Here is a 25,984-nt window from a genome sequence, read left to right on the forward strand (position 1 = left end):
ACTTGTAAAGACAACTGTCTCGTTTCGTTTTCATTTATTATAATTTGGATATCGCGTATTGTGTGCTTTTTGTCGTATATTTTATATTGAGCTTTTAATAGCCTTACTGACTTAGTGCGGTGATGTCTCATTTTCCTTTCTACCCACTTTTTAGTGATAATTTTAATATTACTCGCTATAAAGTTAAACGATCGTTTAATAACGTAAGACAGAGTTTCCTTCAACCCCAATCTACCTACCTACCCACAACACAAAGAAGTAACTGGAATTCGGAAAAAAGAGACTGTCAATGATCGTTAATCCTACGATAACGTCTGTAATTATTAAATATTAGGAACAATGATTCCCCTTTAGAAATTTATTTCTATCTGTAAATGTATTTCTATTTACAAACCTCCGTTTATTGTATCAAATTCTCTCGAAATATACCTCAAATATAAAGGAACTCCTTCGAAAAAAGGAATAAAGAAAGAGAACTGGCTCGTGGGAAAATCGAAGAAATCCGCGGCGAACGTTTTAATTTCCGCCCCATTTTCCATCTTTCGTCTATCTCCAATTCCCGGGTCTCGCCTGTTCTCCGCGATCTCTCCACCCCCTGTCTCTCAACCGGTCCACCCTCCTCCTTCTTTCTTCCATTTTCTCCTGGCTGGAGGATGCGCGCCATGCAAAGCCGTAATTAGTGGCTTCGCGTGTAATTATCGTGGAAAAAAGGGCTCTGAATGCCCATAGTATTCAGGCTGCCGAGGATGAGTCCTTCGCGATGGAATCGCACCAAGCACCCTTGAGACATGCGGTTCTTCCTTCCTTTCTTTCCTCTTTTTTCTCTCTTCTCTTTCTTTCTCTCTCTCTCTCTCTCTCTTCTCTCTCACTCTTTGCTTTCTTTTTTATCATCCATGGTTGTGGCGAGGATTGGTTGGTTGGTTGGTTCGGTTGTACCAGCCACCCCATTTCGTTTCGCAAAGCGATCGCGTTTTCGACTGTCATTAGTTTTCGAGGATGGGAGCGACTCCATTTAGTCGGCCGCTCGTTCGCCATTCGGCATGTTCGACGTTCTGTCGTTTCCTTCCTGCCTAATACTGGCTTCCAGTTTCCAAAGGATCTCTGTCTGTCTCTTTGTGAAATTATCTTTGTTTCTCCTCGTCTTTTTTTTTTTTAATTAATCTTGTATCGGGTCGCCAGGAAGGAAAATAATCTATAAACTAATAGATTTTTCATTCGTTGTTGTATATTTATCAACTTGTAAAATTATAAATCACGGAGATATTTGTGCCTTCTTGTATCCCATTGTAATCTCCATACTATGATTTTTCATAAACAGATTGTAAATTAATAGATTTTTAATTCTACGATGCAATTAATAGCTATAATAGAAATAATTGCCAATATGAAGACCACACGTGGAAAGCATGACAAGTCTTAAATTGCATAGTATGGCCAATTTTTTAATTATTTTTTAATCATCTACTTTTTTTTTAATTTTAATACCTGCCCTAGCTAAAGTCATCTTAATTAACAATCTCTTTGAGGTTTTCACCATAAATAAGTAGAACGAACGAAGTCGCGGATATCGCGAGACAAGCTTTTTTTTTTCTCACTTGCGTAAGACATGTTATGTCATCAATTTCGATTCTTTCTCGACGAAAGAAACGACAAATGTTATTAAAATATGTATAAATATATCCTGAAAGCTCGACTGCAAAGAGTATTATAGTTTCTTTGTAAAAAAGATCACCAAAACCATCCCGAAAATGGGTCTTTCACTGGAATAACCGTTCAGTGTACGTTTTTGTTACCCTCTATAAAAATATTCGAATGAAATTTAAATGAAAGAGTGCCACGTACAATTAACACAAACGTCCCAATCGACGACGAAGGCATCGATGGCGACGAGAGACGCGGGCATTACGTTCCAAATCTTCTATGAAACCCGATGTGCAACCCCCAAGTAACGACGACGATGACGACTATGGTGTATGGTGGATGGAGGGACGGGCGGCATGGAGGGGGTTTGTCAAGGGGGGTAGAACTTGGCCGCGGGGGTTTCGAGGGCTCTACCGTCCGCTTTCGATTCATTGTACAATAATATGACGGAAATGTCAGTCAATTAATAAGCATACCGAAGCTGACTAATTTCCGCCTTTGTTCGTTCCACGGCCCGGCATGGATGAATAAGTGGCCATTATGCGGCTTTTATGATTGGTCAGATCCGTATCACGACAGCCGGTTCCGCTTTTATAAACCAGCGCGCGGCACGTCGAAACTTCTCTCTTGCGGCGAACCTTTTTAACCGCGTGCACGTGCCGAGAGCGGAATATATCGTTCTCTCTGCCCTCTCTCGTTTCTTCTCTTCTTTCTCTTGGTTTTTCTTCTCCTCCTCCTCCTCCTCTTCTTCCTTCTTCTTGCTTCCTTTCTTTCTCTTGCTTTCGTTACCACCACACTCTCTGGCAATCTTAAACTTTACTCTTTGCTTTGAATTTTCTTACGACACTTGGTAATCGATATCTTCGTGATCGGTTTTAAAAGACGTCGATTCATTCTTCGAAGAAAGTTGTACAAGGAGAGCAAAGTTTTTCATAGATTTTTGTTTAAGAAGATGGTTTTTCGTAGGATTTCCACTTGGAGTACATCGTACAGACTTTTTTTAGAGAAGATGGTTTATGGTAGATCGTGATTAGACTGCGGATTTTTATACAATTCCATATTTTTATCAACATAACTGACGGAATGTGACCTACATGAAGACTTGTTCGCTCATTAAATTATTGTAGCGAGTATTTCGCTTTGAATATTTTTTATCACGTGCATTTTGTACATTTCTGCAATTTTAAATTTCTCGTTAATGCAGAAAACTCTGCAGTCTAGCTATAACGTTTACAGAATGAAATAAATTTCTGTTCACATTCCATTTCTTTCCATTGCGTTCGTTAGACGTCATAATTAGATTAGTTACACTGCACGGTTATAATAGCGTGAAAATGTCTTTTGAGATTCTGAAAACAATGTTAGATACGCGTTCTTTTACTACGGCAGAGACAGTAAGGGGATGATTCGACGTTTTCGCTGGTTCTTTAATTCGACTCATCGCGCCACGACACGGTTCCGTTTCGTTTCGACGAAATGCTTGGTCCGGAAGCGAACATTTAATTACCGTAAACAGAATAAACACGGGGACGCCGAGGTAAAAATCGGCCTGGCGGAAATGTTTACTCGCCGGCGAATTATTTTTTGCCGCAGCGGCTTAATTTCCGCGAAGGTCAAGGGAGACAAAAAATGGTGTAATTGCTAGCCTGCGCCCTTATTCCGCTCGTTCGTCGACGAAATAAACGAGGGTGGAAAAGCGGAAAAACGAGAGATAATCCCCTACCACGCGGTCAATCTTGTTATCGTTTGCGTTTCGGATGCAACGCCCCGATGTAATTTACGTGTTTCATGAAATATATAAAAGAATTTAATCAGAAATGAACATATCAATCTTGCTTTTTCTCCTAACATTAGGTTGCATTTTTCACTAAATTTACCGATACTTCTCGATGATGGTTAGTTAAGTTTGTTCTGTATTTCTGTATTTTGCGCGACAAATTTGATGCCAAGTTATGAATTTCTAGATTATATTTAATTTTGTTGCGTTAATTTCTATATTTTACACGTCGGAGATCATTAACTATGTATCCTAACGTAAATCTAAATCGTCACTTGCGAAACACTATCCCTTGAGTTGGACGAGACGACTTTTACGAATCCGTCCATTATAATATTTAATTATTTTCGTACAATAATTATCGAGCCAGCTTCGTTTCCTACTAAAAAATCTACTAAATCGACTTTCCTCTCAAACCCTGAAAGAAGAAAAGACCAACAGAGTCCAGCGCCTAAGAGAAGAACCGATAAAAATCTCCAAAGAATTTCTCGTCTGCTCCTGTCGTAGTACCACTATCCTCTTCCTCCGTTGAGGTATTTTGCCTCGTCGTTGCCACCCTTGGCGAAAGGGTTGCGCGAGATGGCGGCTGCTGCTGCTCGGTTCTTGGAACGGTCAGGCAATTACGCGAACCCTCGAATGACGATGACGTCGCGTTATTCCGCTGACGCGGCATGCCTATCTTGCGCCTCCGCTTATCTGCGAAAGGCGAGCTGGTTGGTGTATTGGTGAGGGCTGCGGCTGGCGAAGATATAAAAGGGGGAAAGGCGTGGCGGGGTGCAGCTGATGCGCCACGTATCAGCCACCTATATCCTTGTCCGGCTTATATTGCCAGGGGGGATAATAGCACGGGGGCGCCGGAACGGTTTCATTACACGGCTTCCCGAGGGATAATATCCTCGGATATCTCGCTGGCCGTCCCCGCAGGCTTCAAATTCCGTACCAGCGACCCTCCGCCGTCAGCGCGTCACCACCGCTAACCCCCCTTCTTCCAGGAGACCCGCAACCCCTTCACGAAACGATGGAGGAAATTGTCGGCACGCCGAGGGGCCGGTTCGATCACGGAAAATGGCCGATCTCGATGATCCAGTTTTCATTTTCTGCGTTTTCGTTAATATTTCATTTCAGTGAGATTCAGATGAACGTGAACATTTAGTAAGGTAAGAGGTCGACTAGAGGGGTAGTTGTAGTTGTAGATGGTATAGGTATATAGTTCTAGCGTGATTTAGGCGAAGACAGGCGAACAGAAAGAATGATTTGGGTAGCTTTGGGGGTTAGTTTGGGGGTTAGCATTTTAATTGTAGCGGTGATTTAGGGATTTAGGTAATGATAAGTGACTGCGGGAAATTTCTTGAATCGTTTATCGTGGCTGGAGTTGTGATTCCAATAGGATGTGCGGAATTTCAGGACATCTTTTAATAGGATAGTTTAGAGGAGTAACCACATTTAATGTTTAGCTCTAGTGGGATTTAGGCGAAGATAAGTGACAAAGGGAATTTTTAGAATTGCTTATAGGGTTAGTTATAGCGATTTATTTGTAATGGGAATGGTGAGTGACGGAGAAAACTTTTTGGAGTTGATTGGAGGATTAGTTGGAACTAATATTTCTTTGTAGGGAAATTTAGATGAATGTTAGATAAAAGGAGAATTCTTTAGGGTTCGTTAAAGAGTTAATTATTAATATATACAAAAATATACGAAATATATATTACGCTCTTCGTAGGGCGAAACAAATTTCTTACATAATTATATAAAGAAGGAGCACAATGCACGAGAAACGAGAAAGTAAAGTGAAATGTGAGAAAAGTTTCCCTCGTGGAAAATTTTGGTAATGAAATTATGAATATTCCCGCGCGAAATCGATGTTGATAAATCTCGTTAAGGTGTTTGTTTTTTGCATTAAATCGGCGTTTATCGGGATCACGTATTCCAGTGCGAGCTGAATATCGGATGCAGTTTTGAAATCGCGTGCACGTAATTAATTCCAACGAAATTGTCAAAACTGATTAACACTCGACTCCGATTACAAATTCACCAGAAATTACCGCGGCGCGCCAGCTCGTTGGTTAATAAAACATTACCAATAATTAAGCAGTTCAGAATTCACATTGATCAACTCCATAAATTGAAAAGAAGAAAAAAGAGGATGATGTTGCAAACATTATCTTTTTAAATTTGCTTTGGGATTTCCTATTATTTATGTCTTCTTCTGGTAGTAAAGCAAATAATTTGCTTCTTTCTAAGAATTGAACGTTAATCGTGTACTTACGTAATGAAATTGAGAAATTAAGAGAAAGCTAAGTTGATCGGATTGACCGAGAGCCTCGATTCAGATTAACTAATTAAAATCATTTTACAATTTACGTTTCGTCACGTTCAAATCTATTTTATTAGAACATTACAGTGAAAAAATCCTGGTTATCCTTTTTTATTTCAAATTTTGAACTACCCTCTGTAAAGTGCTTCATCCCTGCTTAATTCTCATATTCATCGTTCGAAATCAGCGAAACGGTTCATCGATAATCTCCCACAGTCATTCCACCCTGTCAATCCCCGAAACAACCCTTTCACTCAATCCTGCCTCTATGATCAACAAAAAAACCTACATCTATATCCCCTTCACCAGAAAACAACAAAACAAAGATCAATCTATAGTACTCGAAACACGAGTCTAGCACAAAAGGAAGCACGTAAAAGCAAGGTATGTCAACCACTCGATCTAGCACCCTTCCTAATCGTGCCCATCGTTTCTAAGTCAGTTTACATTCGCTCATGAACTCGTCTTTTTTTTTTTTCTTTTTCTTTTTTTCTTTTTTTATGGAACTTATGTTCTCAATAGTATATTGAGCCGCAAAGTGTTTTCTATTCGAGGGTCGTCGTGATCTTTCTAGTGGTGAAGGTTTTTAGCAGTAATTAAAAACCAACTTGGAATTATATTCTGAGACACCTCTCTTATGTATTTTCTTTATAGTATTAAGAGAATTTTCATTCATAAAGGAGTTAAAGTTATTCGGTTATTATAGAGAAAAAATCGTGACTCAGAAGACATTATGTTGAAAAGAAATGAAAATGAAAAACTCTGTTCTGCAATTTCTATTTTGTAACGTGTCTCTTTACCTTATCAAGAATATTTTTTATAGAACAAATGATATACCTTCTTGCAAAAATTTTCTTTTACGAAGAGATTAAAGGTTAGCTATTTCCCCATTATAGAAGGTCGTGACTCAGGAAAAGATCATAGGACGCTCCATATTCAAATTACATAAAGCTAAGGAGTTCTCTTCCGAGACATCTATTCCGAATGTGTTCTGTTCTCTTCGTTAAAAAAATTTATTTTTACGAAGAGCCGCGAGTTATTTCTCTATTATGGAAAAGGATCATGGCGCGAAAGTCGTATTAGAAATACGAAAACGAAGAAAAAATGTATCGTACCACGGTTTCTGTCGAAGTTACCGAGTTCTCGCGGAACAAGAAATTAAATCAATCCCGCGAGGCAAACGGGGGGTCACAAAAGGCGAAAGAGTGGGCGGCGATAGAAACGAAACTCTTCGCTGGGCCTGGAAGAAGTCTCACGAGGTCGGCCGGTAAAAAGAGGAGCGAGAGAGAAAGAGAGGTGAAGAGAGGCCACTGTGCAAAAGCTTTTCCCCCGGCCTTTGGTCGGCGGCCTTTGATGATCCCATGCGCTAGTACAATACGCGATCGTGCTCGTGCGCATTGCGATTAGTGTTTTTAATGCGCACATTGTATAAAGAGAAGGGCCCCGTTTCCCGTATCAGATGCGAGGTGGCCCACCGAGGGACCAGTTATTAGGCCTCTGACAGGCCCATAATCCCGTCGGCTCTCCTAACGAAAAATATAATGCCCATTAGCGGAGATCTTTTGAGAGGGTTGCCGTGTGTGTGCCTGCCCTGGGATATTTTCTTTTGCCTCCTACTACTCAGTTCAATTCCCTTCTCCTTTGATCTCTGTCTTCTTCTTCTTCGTCGTCTCTCTTTTTCTTTTTTTCTTATGCTCTACGGTAAACTAGTATTCGTCGTCTCGTTCCATTTTGCTACCCTTTGCCAGCTCTCGCTCCCTAGATCGAGTCTAGCTTTATAGCCGATGCGTGCCACTGGGTGCTACCGGAAAACGCGTGCTAAGCGTTTCGAATGGGATCACCTCCGAAACGACGCTAATCTGCGGCTGCGATCTCTTTCGGGCATGTTGGCACTCTTTGACTCGTGATACAGCTACGTACGAGCACTTGGCGACGTGGGTTCTTGAAGTAACTGAAACGTTAACGTTAACGTTTAAGGACTTCCCTTTTAGGTACAGCGAAATAGTGGTTATTGCACTGTGGTATTCTAACTTTCTTATATTTAAGCTTGTATAAGGCTGGAACATTGTTGCACGTCGGTGAAACAACTTCAAACAAATTTTGCGGATCTCGATGTGCCACAGAAAAATATGTAATTTTTATAATCTTTACATATATGTCTTTATATTTGTAATTTTACGTCGATTTACGCGTTAATCAGTCGAAATAAATTTTTATGATTTCTTTCTGATTGCCAAATTAAAAGATACCTTTACGCATTTATTATGAGAATATTATTAGATTATGTCCGGTTATTGTTAACCGCTTAGTTGTTGCGACCTCTTTGAAAAACGTGTGCCTAAATTAAATTAAGTTACTTTTTATAAGCGACAGTATAATCTTAAAGCCATTCTGAGCCAAAGGGGTGACAATGGACAATTCAACACTCCCTTCCTATGAAATTACGATTAGTTTTGTCTAGCTAATTGCATAACTGATTTCAAACAGTATGTCACGATACGTGTAAATATAGCTCAAATTTCTAATATGCTCGATACTTTCTCTGTTCCAGCCGAAGTGCAGAACCAGAAACTGGAAAAGCAAATCCAGGAGGATATTTCACGTAAGTTAATCATGGTTAACCTAGTCGAAAATATGGTAACAGTTCGCGATGGAAAAAGGTTCTTTCGAAGCGGATGCAAGGCATCGTCCATAGCTTCCAGCCTCTTGCTTCCATTGTGCAGGGTCGACAGCAAAAGAACGAAGAATATTACGTAACATATTCCAGCTCGTTCAACCATGAAAACCCCTGTCGGTTATTATATTTAATAGACCTAACCGATTTTGCAACATCTGCTTTTCCCGCGTCGGTACAACGCGTGGCCGGTTTTTGAAAAGCGAAAGCTCGACCCGCATTGATTATCTCGAAAGGAAACAGGAACTTGTTTCGTTCAATTCTTGAAGCTGAATTGGACGACACGCCGTGAAAATAGTTTCCACACCCTCGAATAATTCTCAAATGAAGTTTCGTTCCTGCCGTTTTGTTGTTCTTTTTCGACTAAAGTGGAGGAATTAAAGAAAAATACGGAAAACGTTAGATTAAAGAAGTTCAGGAATTTTTCAACGATTCTAAATGTTTCTGGCATGTGGGAGGAAGAATTACTTTTTTTTTCAATTACGTATTAATAACGCGAACCAATATTAATCGGTTAATCCTGGAGCATTTGATTATCGAAGTGTGTCCTTGATTTTCTGATAGAAGTAAGTTTGCAGTCCAAACCATATGATTCGTGGAATATTTATGATTAATTATATTTAACTATTTAACGTATACAGCAATTTTAATGGATAAAGTAACGCGTGCTCGTAATCAAAATTGTTTAGATACGGTAGATTCACATCGAACGGTAACAAATGCAAGTACGATCGTCATTGAAAATTGTACGGAAACGTGGGACACGAGGTCGAATGATTTTATTGTTAAATTAGAATGTTAAGTGATGTTGATGCACGGCCCGGCAGAGATGTAATGAATACCATACGCGGTTATTAATTCCGTCGATAATATGTAAAGCATATTAATGTTGCGAATCCGATTGTAGTTTCATTTCAATGACTACGAATGATAATGATGATCGTTAATTATGACACGAATTGCAAATCGAATGTCCTAAGGGGGCTTAGCAAGCACAAACAGATTGTCAATGCGTTCGTTTGATACCGTTTAATGCCTGCTAGCGCCGAAGTTGTCAAGAACAATCGCGCATTAACTACACGATCCGAATATTAGTAATTGATTTCTCCAATAAAGATAAATCCCCTCTTGCGACTATTTCATAAAATATCTCCAAATATTTCTTCCATCTCGTCATCGTTCGCTATTAAATTAAAATACAGGCTTCTCAAAAGCCAAACTGACCGACTCCACTTTCTATAAAGTCCCCTATTTACGAGCCACGTACCTACGCGTGTGGTTACTGTTCAAAAAACAGAGGATATTCCTCTACGAATTTATTTATCACAAAGACGTGACACAAATAATCGCAAATTCCAAGTTAAATTTTAGAAAACGCTTGCATTTTAATCTCTGTAGCTGATCAGCATGGTCTCCGAGAAGCTCGTACGTTTTATCAGAAAAGTTTTCGACATTACGTTCGTCTCTACTAAATTCTCTAAATTCTCAGAGTAGGAACACTCGGTAGAAACAGAAAAAGAAGGAAGAAAAAAAGAAAAACTATTCGCACTTTCACTGGTCGTACTCGTAGCCCGAGATACATCGAACATGCTCGGTACACGTATCAGGGGCGAGCTAGCGAGCGCGCAGGGTGCGTAGAAACGCGCGCTGGGGTGAGTAATGTCGGGAAATGCAGCTAACGAAGTTTACGAAGACACTTAACGGAATTACGCCCTCGCTAGCAATGGCCTCTGCGAGTGCTGCTTTCCCTCCGTGTGTCGGTGAATTCCCTTCTCTCATAGTCTCTCTCTCTCCCTCTCTCTCCCTCTTCTTCCCTTTCTCTTTCTCTCCCTCTTGCCACCCTTCGTAGTCGTTTCCCTTTCTGGTGGCAGGGGATCCGTCGCGTTAATTACCGCGAGCGGAGGCAAGAAGCCGGGGAAAATCGCGGCGAGAGAGCGCATCATCGTCGTCCTCGGTGAATATAGTCCAGGAACAGGCGAGGCCTGGCTGGCTGGCTGGCTGGCTGACGAAAGGTCGTGGAAGGAAAAGCAGCTGCTAGAAAGCAGGGATGGGTGAGAGAGTGGCGTGGGTGGGCGACGTTGGGTGGGCTGAGGGTGACTCTCGGGGCGAAACGAGGGAGGTTGGCTCGGTTTTGCGTCGAAGAAGGGTGTTATTGACATGGTGGGTGTCGCGTCGTCGGCCATCTTGGCCTGCCTGCACCCTCTCCTCCGCTCAGAGTCTCTCTCTGTACCGAGCTCGATCCCCCCATTTCCCGTCTACCTTTCGCACCCTAACCTCTTGCTCGCTCACACAGCCCACGAACGAACGTTCCGTCTCGCTCGCGTCCAGGACATCCTTGTGTCCCCCTTGTGTCGAGTGACATTCGGGCTATACGCCCGGCCTAACCTGCCCGACAGACGCCCTGGGCCACCCTTTTCGACCAACCCCGGCGACGAGCTCCGTGGGTCCCGGGGGTTGCTTGTCGCCATGGCGACCGAACCCTCCTCGCCCAACCCCCGTCGACCAAACACCGGTTCCTGTCCCTCGGTACACACTTCCCTCTTCGTTTCTCGCTGTCTCTTTGCTTCCTCCTCGAACCATTTCCTCCACTACGATTTTTCGTTTTCTCCAAGGGGTAGTATTAGTGCTACAAGTTTGCTGTAGTATAGTGGTAGATCATCCGCGATTCTTCGAATTCTTGCACCGTACACTGTTCCACGTTGAAACTCTCTTCGATCTCGTCTATTTTATGAGCTTTCATTTTGTTCTGCTTTCTAATGAGTTTTATAGTATCGCAAGGCTCTTTATAGTTTTCAAAGTTTTTCTTTCTTCGAGTAGGGACAGCATTAGCGTTAGTGGTATTAGTTGACGTAGAATTCCTGCGTCATACACCTCATCGCTGGTTACTCGTTTTTTCTATCTTCATCTATTTCCTGAGTTTTAATTTTCTTCTTCTTTCTAGTGATTTTCTTACTACTTGGCCGCTTTTCGGTCATTCGAATTCTTGCACCATTTCCAACTTTCCATTTTGTTCTTTCTAATGGTTTTCTTAGAATTGGATGGTTTTCCGTCATTTCCCGATTATTCCCTTCCTCCAAGCAGAGCTAACGACAGTAATCGACATATGTACCGATAGATCATTCACGATTCTTCCAATTCTCCTCCCGTCCATCTTATTCCTTCAAACTTATCCATTTTCTGAGTTTTAGTTTTCTGTTCTTCCATCTGATGGTTTTTCTGCGTTTTTCCTTCCGACCGGTTTTTCATCCCTTTTTCTTTCCGTTCAACGTAATATCGACGTGGTTGCTAGGTTCTCTGTGTCTCATTTTCACTCGGAGCTAATGTTTTCTTGGTTCGAGAAAAAGTAATATAGCTGGGAGAAAAGTATTTCCAACGCTGAAAGTATTTCTTTGCCTCCCCGATCCCATCCCACTTTAATCCCAACGCTCCTCTCGCTACTTTTCCTTTTATTTATGTATTTGCTCGACCTATTTCTTCACTTTCCGCCAGTAACCGTATCTCGATCCGACTAAGGCAGGCATTTTTCTCCCCTGCGTATTTGCTTTGCCCTTAAGCATTCTCGATTAGAAACTTCGGCTCTTTTCTCATCTTTTCTTCGTTTCTTATTTTCTCGTTATTTTATCAAAATAGTTTTGATATTCTTCTTAAATCTTATTAGATCGCAACATACAAAGATTTTTACTTTTTTACTATTTATTTTCATTGATTACTACGATTTAATGAAGTATCGTTAATTTTTTTAAGGCCGTTAATTTTCGAAAGATACTTTTGTTCTAAACTTTATCGAATCTGCATAGATATACAGTTCCTTTCGTAAATACTAGATGTTATTAAAAAATCGTTAGCAACTTAGCTAACAAGCAAAAATCGTGTTACAACCTTTGAAATTACAATTTCCTTTAGAACCTCAAAGTATATAAAGGAAACCTCCTAATATAGCTACGATTTTGTCTCATCCGTATCATTTTCATCTCATCGATCGTCTTGTGGTATTTGCATTGTTGAATTTTCCGTTGTATTTGTCCCACGTGTTTCGTAAATAATTCTACAAACTAGATTCGGATTCTTGGCATACTCCTTTGAATTTCTCATAACCGATTCGTCCACTTCTCATCGCAGCTTCTCACATCGAATGGTTTTTCAGTGAGAAGTTTTGGCTGAACGATTTTTTATTTAAATTTCTCATAAACTCTTATCGATAATCGTACGCTTACGAACGTACGCGTTTCTCGACGCAATGCAGATTAAGAATCTGGAACGTTCAAACGTGCATCTCATACGTTACAACGTAATGCACTCTCTTTTTCTCAATTTTTCCTCTTCCGCGTTCTCTTCATCCTTGCAAAGGCAACGCACACAGGGATGAGGTCACTGGGTGGTTGTAGAAGCAGAGGCTCGTGCTAATAACGTTTCTGTACGACACGGGGGATGCTATCCCGGATGCCGCATTCTCGTCGACTCTTTGCCTGTTTTCTTCACGGAACGAGGAGGCCTCGATCGCCAGCAACCCCCTTTGTTTGGCCGCCTCCACTCGCTCGGTCTTTTCTACGCCGCGAACTATTGCCGAGGATTGCGATCACGTCGCCCCTATTTGCCCAGGAATGTAATGATTCCACGTTGCTTTTATTCCGTCAAAGAAATGGCGTATATTCAACCACCATTCGCGTAGCTTCCATTGCTGCAATTTTAATTCTTTCTGGCTTTACGTGGAAAGACAGACAATTGATGTTCCATTTCATTCATTTCCTTACAATTTAGTCTTCTGTACCATGAATTAATTTTAGTACGTCAACAGCTGAAAATTTAATAAAATTGGCTCTTTTGACATCTTTTTATTTAGACATAATATGATCGAGATTCTCAAATAGCGGAATTGAAAATAATACTTTTCATTGTGAAATATTAATTGAAACGTAGGATATCCTTTTTGCGTTATAACTTAGAGTAGCTGTTTTTTTAGTATCGTTGCTATTGTTGTCAGCGTTAATTTTTTGACGTGGCAAAATTTTCATGACTAATTATCTCATAATTTTTCAAACTACAATTTTTCAATTTTAAATAGCAAAAGTTAAGAAGTCCTTTCCGTTGTTTTATTGTTTCATAAATTTCTGTTTCATTCTCGACTGTGCGAATAATTCTGCGGCACACTGTAGATAGATTATTCATTACTGAATTATGAACAGCTTTTGAAATGGCCACACAGAATCAATAGATAAACTGAAAAAGGCTATTGTTTCATTCGCTATTGATAATTCAGGGGTTGTTTTAAGGTTCTCCATCTATCTATATCGTACTATAATTGTTTCCAAGAAACAAAGGGAAAATTTACGAAAGAAAAAATAAAAGATAGAGTAGTTTAGTAAAATTCTATATGAACAGAAGAGAACGAGGGATAATAAGAGGGTCTGAAAGAAAACGTTCTTTTATTCCGTATTGATAATCTAGGAATAGTTTCGAAATTATTTTCCATTTAGATACGTATTGATGAAGGAAAAGGAGAAAAACAGGAAATGTCACAAAATGGTTTTATTTGGAAAATTAATTTTGAATATTGTAGTCCATCAGAAGAGGAATAAGATTCAGTGAATTCGACTACACTGTTCATAAAATGAAGTTTATGAACTTCATAAGAAAGGAATGATTAATAAAACGAACTCTAATATAATTTATAAAATACTTTTATCCGTGTTTCGTTCGAGTACAGAGTGAACATTTCCTGTTTTTAACCAGTACCTACACCAAATCTTTAATGCTGTCTTATGCAGAAATTTCGAAGCATCATAATCGTTATAATTTGATAGTTTTGCAATTCTCATAAACGAAATGTGTCACAGTTATAAAACTGTGAAAATGACGAAAAGTCGACATTCGTCGTTTTTCCCTTGCTCTTCATATATAGTTAGGTAGAAAAATAAATGGACAGGCAGTAAGAATAGATATCAATGAAAATATCAATCTCTATTAATTATTATAATATTTAGTAGTATATAACAAATAAAAACTTAAATAAAATTACGTATGTAAAATACATACAATAAATTCAAAGCGTCGCACAACGTTGAATATTGATTCTATATACTTGCATTCATTCGGAATTCTAATTTGTTCTAACTGCATTCGAATCACAGGCGAATAATTAAGCGAAAGAAGAAAGAAAAAAAGAGAAAAATCTCGCGAATTAATCAACGAGCTGGCGTCGACCCCATTCGGGCGCAGCATCGCAGAAACGTTCGCATTGAAATTGCCGCGTTTTCGCGATGCACCCGCTGCGCGAGCGAATTGCAAAACGATCCGGCGACACAATGCCGGCGCCGATGTGCGCGACATATGGACACGATGCACCCGTAAACTACGGTGAATCGTTTAAATTCCCGTAATTCCTTTGTCAACGGCCACGGCATCGCAGAATTTCTAATCCATCCCTAGCGGTACAATGGCCACGATCGATTCCTCTTTCTTTCTTTTTTTTTTCTCTTTTTCGTTTATCGCCTGTCGACAAGAACAAAGAAAGGAGAAGGAAAGAATCGTTTCCAGGTATTGCGTTTCGAAAAATCGAAGATAAGAAACAATTCGTTATCCTAGTTCGTAACTGTGTTAACTTCGTTTCTAAAAAAGAATCCAATTCACTGATCCACATACGTCTCATATTATAAAGAATACATGTAGGGAAGAGTCGTACAATACTTAATTAACTGCACTATAGATAGAGAATAAATGAATGCTATAATTCTGAGCAACAATCTATTTCGGTCAAATAGTAAGTCAGACGTCATCTAGCAAGTATCTCGATCTCAAAATATCTATTTTTGAGTGTTCTTTTTTTTTGTCGTTCTATCCTACTGTAAAATATCGATGAAACACTGTCTCCCCTATTCGGTCCCGAAGGAAAGAATAAAAAGGATTCTTGCTTAAAAAAGAGGAGATCGCCTCGACAGAACCGATAATTGGGATCCCGGATCGCGGCTTCTTCCGGTGTTCTTAACGCGATATTCCAGCCAGGCGGGGAAAAACGAGCAAGAAAAATACGAGGTGAACCTTGGAGAGGAGCGGTGGTTTCTCTCATCGAAGAGGACTTAGAGTATTTGTTGTCGACGACAGACGAGGAAGAAAACGAGAAAGGGCGGAATGGCTGGGGGTTGGGGTAGTGGAAGAAAGTCGAGGACCAATTAATTCGTGGCTGCGGCTTGATTTAGCAAATCGTTGCTAATTGGTTGGATTGCGGTGCCTCGCGAAACTTTATGGCGAGCCGAGACAAAAGCCATATCGATAGAGACCGAAATCCCCCTGCTAATAATCTCTAATTCTCTGGACAACTTCGGACAAAAGGAAGGCCAGGGTGAGGCTGCTCCAACTTTCGATAAATTCGTTTACGATATTACGATGCCAATCATATTTTAATTTATCCCCTCGTATTCCTCGTTTTTCTTTCGTTTTGCACAAAAATATGTTGATATTTATCCCTTTCTGTGTCGATTAATCGACGACGTGCTGCGATAATTGAGACAAAAATAGGAAAAAATACGGATATTTTGATGGATAACGTTTAAGAAAACGTTTCGTTTCTAAGAAGTAAAAATTCAGATCTTTTTCAAGAGAGATAGTTTCGAAGGGAGTTTGCTAGTAACTCAGGAGCAAACTAGTTTCGCACGAATTTTGAAAAATGGTTATTTACCCATTGTTGCTTAACCCCGCTACGTTCCTTGACCTATGATATTTTAAAAATTGTCTCTTGTTCGAACAAAATGGAAGAACATGTCATTGGCATGCGTGTTCTCGTTTCAATTGTACGTTCGACATCTTTTCGAAATGTTACGAAATTAGAACATATTTTTCGTTTCTTTAAATGAGAGAAAAATTGACGTAGAAGTATTCGCGTATATTCCTCGCGTATCATTCTTTTCATCACTCTACATACACGTTCATGTTCAAGTATACTTGATAAATTTTCAAGCTCGACTTTGTCGAAAACTAAACTTTAAATGAACAAATTTTATTCCATATTTCGTTCTTATTTTTCCATGAAGAATCATCTCGTACCCATTTGTGCATGTTATTCGACCACACCCTGTATATTCCAATATTCTCTCCAAGTAGCGATTATGCTTACGATAACAGATATTAATTATCCTCCGCAGCAAATCGTACGAACGATCCACAGGCTAGAATCGAAGAATCGACCGCTTTATGCTCGCGGAATCAACTGTTTATTTATTCGCGATATACGTGAACGAGTATGCGCGAGATACGGAGCGAGTGATCGACGTGAAACGAGTTCATTCATACTGGCCACGATGAATGGGAATGAAATACGCAACGGGACACGACACCGTATTGTTCCTCTTGGATTTTCTTCTTTTCCATTTTTTCTGCTTCTTCCTTCTCGGCCAGAATTATTCGCAAAGATAAGAAGCGGCACAGTGGACGATTCATTTGGGGGTCTCTCAATAACGCGCGATATCATCGAACGCATCTTGACCTCGATTTCGTTCCAAACAAAGGTCGTTCTCCGCGATTAAATATCAATTAAATCCTCCTCGATCAATGGAAAATACGAGCGCATATTTCTGCGTTCGATTTTCATTTTTAACACAGTCATACCGTTTTTATGGTCAATGTTTTGTTTGATAATTTTAATTCAGAGAAGAAGAGGGGATGGATCGAATGAAAGAGTAGCGCGATACTTTAACGAATCGACGAATGGAAATGAGAGCCGATGGTTAATTGGTATAATTGCTTGCCGGAGGAAGCTCGGTTTACGCGCCGTATAATAAATTTCAAAATATCGCCACGGTGATACGAATTAACTCGTGTGGACCGAGAATCAAATTAATTGCCGGATTCGAGCGGTCTCGTTGACATTTTCGCGCGCCAAACTGATGATCTTCGAATGCAACACTTTTCTCGCGTATCGCTTTTCGACGAGGTTAATTCCAATTTGAATTTGTACATCGTATAATTAAGTACAGCGAGTAACTTTGATATTCGAATACCGCACAGTTTTTATTATCTCATATTGTAATTTCGTTCACCATCAGCAAAATTGTTTCAATTCATTTACGCAATGAGTTGCATCAACTGTAGTTCAATCTATCTCGTTAGAATAATTTATTGGAGCTTTTAGCGATCAGTATTTTTTATTTATACCGAAAATGTAAACTTTTAGCGGTTACACTGGCTACACGTAAGCAGCTAAATTTATTTAGTTAAAATAATTTAATAGTACAAGGTAGTAAAGTGTAATTGTTAAATTTATTTATTTCACTTAGAAATTTACGATTCTAACAATCATACCGCCACCCATAAGTATTAATACTTATGCTGTGCCTAATCAGAAGTCGAATGCTTTCTGTTACTTTTGTGATCTACTTTTATTTTATTTTATAAACTTGTTTTATAACTGCAAATGTTTGAGAAAAATTCATATTTTTATAGATACAATTCTGACGTTTTTTGTAAACTCATTTGCATGCATTTTGCATACATCGTTTGATAAGATAGTGTCGTGAAACTATTGCTATTTGTGGATCTATGGATCGTTTGTTGGAGTAGGTTAACGTTCGCGTTCTACTTTACAGAGAATGTAACAGAAACTTTGTGATGATACTTTAAAACAAACGAAAAATGGAACATCTCGACGAGAAGGTTCTTAAAGTAGGTCCTTGGGGCAAGTTGAGATTATTCTCCCTCAACACGGAATCCTGCACGAAATCGATGCTTCGAACATGACTGATAATTTATATCGAAACTGTACATTTGTATCAAACCAAAAGGAAAAGAGACACAAAATCTTAATGAAAAATTTTATAAAATCCAACCGCGTTATAGTTTACTCGTCGAAAGCGATGATCAAAGAAATCACAAGTGAAGAAAATTAATCAAATATCCATATCATATTCGAAACTCGTACAAGTAGATACATCGAATAAATTGAATTCGATCCACTGCACCCGAAACGATCGAAGAAATCACAGAAGTCGAGAGATTCGAAATCGCGTTCTATTCTATTAATTTTAGCAGATCACACTGTTTGTAAGTCGTAAGTTAACGAACAAAGATATTTCCTTTGTTGCTTTTTTCTATTCACTTTAATTTTTCTATTCCATTAAAGTTCTCTCGATAATAAATCTATACGAGATGTAAATCGCTTCGACGATTTTGTACAGAAAAATAAAGAGGTGACTCATGAATGGAGGGTTAATCGCGTATTAGCAAAATCGTGGAGGTTGATATCAAATAAATCGAATTCGGTTCAATCGAGCGCAGAAAAGGTGTTCGACTTTTCATTTTCGTCGCTGAGGAACAGCTCGATGGGCGAAACGAGGGACGAAGAGGGGAAGGGTGGTTTTGATCGTCGATAGGAGGCACGGTCGCGGCTGGCTGATTGTCGAAGGGGGTGAGAAGAGAGAGGCTAAGACAGGAAGAAGCGGGACGGGGCCAATCAGAGCGGGGACTTTGAGGGTGTCGTTGCCTGGCAACGAAACACACCCCAACACCCGAGGGGAGAAAACCCCGAGGGGTATCATCCAGCGATACAGTCGACGCCGAAAGTTATCGCACCCCTGAGAGACGCCCCCTTTAACGTCGCCATCGAATTACGCCCTCGACGTCCGGACACTTGCGGGTTGTTGCGTTCGTGCCAGCCAAAAGGGATCGATGGAGACGTCGAGGACACGCTTCCACCTCGAATTCGTTCGAAAATGGTTGTTCGTTAAGCCGGAATTTTCGATAGGATAGTCGATATCGGCAGGAATTGCTTACGGAGGCATAAACTGAGAAATTATTAATTATTTACACTATACATGGTATCGTCCCGTTTATGCCAAAGCCACGAACGTGTAAATTTCCGCTTAAAGAAATAGATTTTGAATATCCTTTTCTTGTTCTTATTGTTAGCTATTTGTTCATAGCTATAGGATGTTAGTTATAAATGTACTAACGTTTGAATAAAGTTCGAGAAAATTATTGACAAATTTATTTTATAGATTACTTTACTATGGGAATAATTGGAATTTTGTGTTTGTCCTGTAGATTTTTTTTCTACGAAATAAACATTTGTATTTGTACGTAAGTGGTTCTCTAAAGTAGGATTACTTATTCATATTGGTATTTAACTTTTCATTTCTCTGCGTTTGGAGTGAATCATTTATGAAAATGGAATTGTATTTTAAAGGATTGTAAAAGTAGGTGTTATAACATACGTATATGAATTATTAATTATTTACACTACGGTGTACGTATTATAATTTGATTTTATTGTATTAATTTTTTAAATCTCCTTTTTGTTCAACAAATATTTTCGTCTTCATAGGTCGTTCTGTATATCACGTTGAAACTTAAGATTTTCTCCTTCATATACGGATATTGAATATCGAATATTGATGGAGACATCGCTTCGAGGAAATGGCTCGACGTGGAATTCGTTAGAAGATGATAGTTTCGTAATTAAAATGTGTATTTTTTAACTTTTATGTATTTAATGTGGAAACGACACACTTTTTACATTTCAATCTAAATATTTGTCAGTTTAAATTTCCAAGAAAAATTTTCGTGAGAAGCGATAAAATAAAATCAGATACTTTATGATCGTCCTAAATTAATAAATAATCTTATCACACAATGTTACAATACGTCTATGTAGAAACTCGCGAAGAATCATTAAAATAATGTCGATTAATATTCATAATATCACCTCCAAAACGGAATCTTTGTATCCTATCGATATTGGTTCAACCACCCACAAATACAATCTTAAAATACAGTCTAAAGACAATCTAAAATATATTATGCACACAAAATATCGATATAAAAATAAAATCTCATCGATGTTACAAAACGTGCCTGTATAAAGACGATGTAAACGAACACAAAAATAACATCTACATCGGTAGAAGTTCATCCACCTGCTGCTCGAATCTTATCAACGTCAAATATCATCCATCACAGTACCGCGTCCTCAATCACGAAATGGCTTCACCTCGCATTCCTGCTCGTCAAACATCATGTCAAATATCATTCATCAAACTACCCCATCTGCATCGAGAAATGGATTTACCTCTCGAAAATCTTCGAATACCCCGTGAAGGACCTCTGCCAGTGATCTTCGTACGCGTTCGTCGAAATCCGCTTACGAATAAACATCCATTTCATTGGCTTTTCACTGTCATTTCACCATCATTTCTATTTTTCTGACTCGAAGCAAACCGAGGCACGCGAAAGGATTAAAACCGCCCCTTCTCCATCTTCTTCGGCCCCATCTGTGCGTTTCCTTCGAGTAGCTTGGCCCCTTTTGTCGACATCCAGCGAGAGGGTGGATTAAACCACCCCTATTGATCCCGCTCAATGGATTCCCTGCCCTTTCACCTGCCACCGATCCCGCTGTTTTGACATTCCTCTCGCTCGTCTCCTCGTCTCGTTTTCACAGGCATTAATAGAACAGAACGAGCGAAAACGAGAGGAGAGATGATCTCTCTCTCTCTCTCTCTCTCTCTCTTTCTCTCTCCCTGTCTGTATTGCGGAGAAGAGATCCTTTTCAACGGCGAGGAACTTCCTAAATAAGCGTAATCCTTTTCAGTTAGTCGAGCGCGCCCCTTAGAAATCGCTCGCATCGAGGATGCGCCCGGGGATCATGCGAATTCGATGAAAGATTCCTGTCCCTTTTCCGACGTTTCGCCCCTTGGCCTCGTTTTTATTTTCTTTTTTTCTTCTTCTTCTTCTTCTTCTTTCTACTCTCCGTTTCTTTTTTTTTTTTTTTTTTGTTCTTTGTGATCTGAAAATGAATCGGCGGATTTTTGCTTATTTCTTATTCGGCTTCCTCATTGTGTATAAATGGCGCGAGACTTGGAATGTATAAGGGAAGGGGTTGAAAAGGGCTGAGATATAGCGGATATAGATTTGAGAGCTACTTTTTATTGTACGAGATTAGGAAATTTCTTGAGAATGTGATATTTTTTATTGCAGTTGCTTTTTCTACTTTTTACGATGCACGAACGAATCGGCGGATTTTTGCTTATTTCGCATTCGGCTTTTTTTATTGTGCACAGGATCTTGGAATATATTACTATGAACGATCGGGAAGAAATATTCCATGTTTTCGAGAAATCTTCAGGGAAAAATTCGTAATTTCTTTAATAATCTTTGCGTAGAATTTCTTTCCACAAAAATGTTAACATATAAGGAAAGATATGAGAGAAAGGGTTGAAGAAGATTGAGATGTAGCGCATATAAATTTCAAATTCGCAAGCTTTTCCAATGGAATGATATTTGTTGTTATATAGTGTTTTATTGTATTTTATTATACTTCGCATCTTTGCTTATCTTTGTATTTTTATCGTATATAAATAAACAAATTCAAAGTGTATAAGAAGACGCAGGGATTGGAAGAACATTAGATTAAGGAGGATATAGATCTGACAGATTCTTTTTAAATTTTTTACAGTAGTTTTAGTAAGGAATCAGTAAATTCTTTAATAAACGAAATGAAACAGAGCTTCTAGAAATAGAAAGAAAATTTATATATAATTTGTATTTTTTTGTATTATCGTATTTTTGGGCGCAAGAGGTGGAAGAAAGAGCTGGAAGGTTTTGAGTTAATAACACGAGTTCTTCGGTTGATAGCGGATAAATTGTAAAAAGGGTGGTTGTAGAAGGAAGATACTTACCGAAGAAAAGAATTATTGACATACCTTTTCTCTCGTAAAAGAATCTCAAGTATAATTTCTTGAACTCAACGACGGTAAGGGACAGATTTAAATATTTTTATCAAGCGGAATTTGTTTCAGGGGACTGCAAATCAACGACGTCGCACGAAAACAATGGAGAAGACCTTCCTGAAAGCTCGAGTACGAAATGTACGGACTATTGCGAAGACTATGACGAGGAGGAAGATTTCGAGGACTCGTATGAAAAATCGTGAGAATTACTCAAACTTCGTAACCAAATTGTTCAGTTCGTTTTTGTTAGTATAAATGTATATTATCGTTTTAGAAAGAAGATAAAGATATCAAAAATATTCTACGGTACGCGAACGCACAAGCAAATCGAACAGGTTGTAAGGGAATTAAGGAAAACTTCGTACAAACACAAAAAGTAAGAAGAAGTTTTTCAGTAGCTTACATTGGAAGGAAATTTCTAATTTAATTGCTCTTTCTTTTTCTTCTTTTTCTTAGAATGACTATTTTGAGCAGTAGAGAGCACACTTGCATCCAAGAGACTACGAAAAATAAAACTGAGCTCTGCAACGACCTGTTGGACACTCAAAATGTTTGTTTTCACTCAGATCCCGAGAACTAATCGACTTTCTGATTGTCCGTGGAATTTTTCGAAACTGCCTCCAACGCTTTGACTCTATTCTAATTTTGTAAAAAGAATCTTCGTGAACAAATCTCAAGTTCTAATTTTCGAAGAAATGTTCCAATGTTTCAAGAAAAGGAAATCTTCGTGGAAAAATTCCAACTTCCTAAATTCCAAAGTTTCCAAAATTTCTTCGATAATCTTTCCAAACAATTGCTTTGCGTAAAAATGTCCTCCAGACGAACTTCTACATTTTGTTCCCTACTTCGAAGGCGAATTTTTCAATGTAGTTAAAAATGCAAAAAATTCTTGTAGCACAAAGGCTGTCCGTTTTACAACGAATCTAACAAAAAGACCATTGCAACGTTTCGCGGGGTGAAAAGTCGAGGTTTGGACGATATATGGGACATCGAAGACTTGGTAGCCATCGGAAAAAACGAAGGACTGTGTCCATATTTTGCCGCCAGAAGTTTAGCGGAACACGCGGACATTATTTTCTGCCCTTATAACTACATCGTCGATCCCGATATTCGTGAAAGTGTGAGTCTATTTATTAAAATAATACGTAGAAAATATTCTACTGAAGTTTCATAGAATATCTTATAATTGATTCAGATGCAACTCGATGTGACCGGCCATGTGATTATCCTGGACGAAGCTCATAATATAGAAGACATCTGCAGAGAAGTTGCAAGCGTTAGTTTTCGCGAGGATCATCTTACAGCCGTTGCGAATGAATGTGAATCTCTTATGAAACAAAGAGCTGCAGATTCCGAGATTTATGAAACTCTTCAAACGTATTCCCTCAAGCTGGTGCATTTTCTGAAAATCACGGTCGTCGATAAAGTCGTAAGCCTTTTGTTAATTACTCAAGAAATTATTTATACAATAAAATTACACGATCGCTTGATTATAATATCAAAATACGTATGGTATATCTATAGCACTTCAATCCAGTTTTCAATTGAAGATATTATACCTTGTTATGTATTTTATTATGGTATCTAATTAATCTAATTGAAATTCCACAATTATTTAGTATTTAGTTCATTTTTAGTTAATCTAATTTCAAACTATTTAATACTAGAGAAATCTAATCTATTAATTCTTTTACCGCATTCATTTTAACTCAATTTGTAAAACTATTGTTTCGAACAGTTAAATATTTTCTAAAGATCTTCCTCTAAAATTGCGATATAATAAATTCTGTTAACAGGGCTATAACAGCGACAATCTTTCAAGTCCGTACTGGACCGGTGCAGAGCTGTTGGAATTATTTAACATGAACGGTTTAAACGAAGCCGTGTATACCATGTTCCTGGGTGCGTGCAACGCAGCAATTGCAGATTCGAATAGAGCGAAAGAGGAGAGGAGAACATTTCAGAAAGTGTTACAGCCGGTCATTTCACCCACTACTAAGAAATTAATTGAACAACTAATGTTCACTATACGGATGATCACTTCTAGCGAATACATGAACGACTTTAGGGCCTGTGTAACAGAAACCACAGTAAAGGATTTCAAATACGTAAGTGTAAAATTGAAAATCCGTTTTTTACAATTGCGTCTAATTGAAGAAAATGAAATAAAGTTACAAGGCACATATAAATTATTTTTCCAAGTTATGAGTGAAAAAAATAATTTGAAACAGAAGAATTCTCTAAGACGATTATTTTAAGAAATTGTGCAACCGCCAATGATATTATATTTAGGATTTAGGAATCAAAAGATGATAAATTTACTTTTTTAAGATCTACAAATTCTTTATATTCTCTTATTTTAAAATATTTCAGATCCAATTGATTTAATAGAATTTAAAATCTCTGTTCCCCTAAAAAAGATTGTATTTAAAAGGAAATCACAGAATTTCTGATTTCTTCCCAAAATCGCAGGCTGTCGAGAATACATGGTTGTCATCGAAAGTGTGTACACAGCGTGCACGAACCTTGAAACTACTGTGCATGAATCCGGGTGTGACATTTGCACCGCTTGCTCGACAAGCGCGCTCTATAATCCTCGCGTCCGGTACCCTGAGTCCGACTGCGTCGTTCCAAAGCGAATTGGGAACGTCATTTGCACACGTGCTCAACACCGGCCACGTGATACCCAAGGAACAAGTTTACGCAATCTGCGTACCTCAAGGACCGAATGAAGTTAAACTAAGGGCGAATTATCAATCTGTGAACAGCTGGGCTTTTCAAGTATGTTACGCATATATACTTCCTTCTTTATAATTGTAATAACAAAATTACACATTTTCTCTTGAGAATAGTTTAACGTATTTACTATTGCATACTAAAATTCGACCTTTCAAGTATTATGTCGCTTTCTTTACAATTTTATTTAACTTTTGATAAAATTTCTAATTTCCCTTTATATAATAATTTAGCACTTATAATAAAATCGCCTTTTTAGTCGTTGCGTTACTAAATTGGAGATTTTTATTATTTCAAAGTATTGTCCTGTTCTGTTTGAGATAGCTGATATATGATTTTTTCCAGGATGAACTAGGTGCAGTATTGTTAGATGTTTGTGAGTCAGTGCCACATGGAATCCTTTGCTTCTTCTCATCTTATAACGTGATGCACACACAAATGCAGAGGTGGATAAGTAATTCCATTTGGACGAAAATCACCAGTGTGAAACAAATCTTCATAGAACCACGCTATGGTGGTGATCTTAAAGATATCATGTATGAATATCGTCAAGTGATAGAACAGACATCTGGTAAACGAAGAGGAAAAATCACTGGAGCTTTATTTCTGGCTGTCTTCAGAGGAAAAGTAGCAGAAGGAATTGATTTCAAGGATAATGAAGCACGTTGTGTCATTACTGTAAGTTTCTACTACTTAGACCGTTTTAATAGAATTGAAAAAAGAAAATCACGAACAAATTTACAATATTGTTGTTTAGGTTGGAATACCATATGCAGTAAGGAAAGATCCTGTGATTGATATGAAACTGAGTTATAATGATACGAACGTTAAGAAAGGATTGTTGAAGGGTTCAGAGTGGTACAGTATACAAGCTTTTAGGGCATTGAATCAAGCTTTAGGTCGTTGCTTGAGACATATTAACGATTGGGGAGCTGTATTGCTAGTCGATGAAAGGTTGTTGATAATTTAGCAGAATATAAATGAAAAGTTTTTGTTAGAAGTATGATTAATTCGTTTATTCTTTAGGTTTCTGATGCATGAAAATAAGGAAAATCTCCCAAAATGGGTCAAAACAATGGTAAATTTTTTAGCATTTTAACTTAGCATTGCTTTAATAGCTTTAATAGTTTCAT

The 25,984-nt window shown here is 38.6% G+C and overlaps 1 protein-coding gene across 1 annotated transcript in view; it reads left to right on the forward strand.

Moving 5' to 3' along the window:
- The window catches only part of LOC117232728 (Fanconi anemia group J protein homolog), an 88,060-nt gene that overhangs the window by 61,815 nt on the left and 261 nt on the right, over positions 1-25,984 (forward strand). Inside the window, exons 4-14 of the mRNA XM_033492321.1 lie at positions 8,284-8,334; positions 22,185-22,314; positions 22,390-22,491; positions 22,572-22,665; positions 23,011-23,235; positions 23,311-23,544; positions 23,912-24,223; positions 24,588-24,896; positions 25,197-25,529; positions 25,609-25,805; positions 25,878-25,929. Of these exons, the coding sequence (XP_033348212.1) occupies positions 8,284-8,334; positions 22,185-22,314; positions 22,390-22,491; positions 22,572-22,665; positions 23,011-23,235; positions 23,311-23,544; positions 23,912-24,223; positions 24,588-24,896; positions 25,197-25,529; positions 25,609-25,805; positions 25,878-25,929 (2,039 nt within the window). The remainder of the gene's footprint in view (positions 1-8,283; positions 8,335-22,184; positions 22,315-22,389; positions 22,492-22,571; positions 22,666-23,010; positions 23,236-23,310; positions 23,545-23,911; positions 24,224-24,587; positions 24,897-25,196; positions 25,530-25,608; positions 25,806-25,877; positions 25,930-25,984) is intronic.

The sequence above is a fragment of the Bombus vosnesenskii genome, unplaced genomic scaffold (assembly GCF_011952255.1).
Source record: "Bombus vosnesenskii isolate JDL3184/JDL3185 unplaced genomic scaffold, Bvos_JDL3184-5_v1.1 scf7180000013293, whole genome shotgun sequence".
Lineage (NCBI taxonomy): Eukaryota > Metazoa > Arthropoda > Insecta > Hymenoptera > Apidae > Bombus > Bombus vosnesenskii.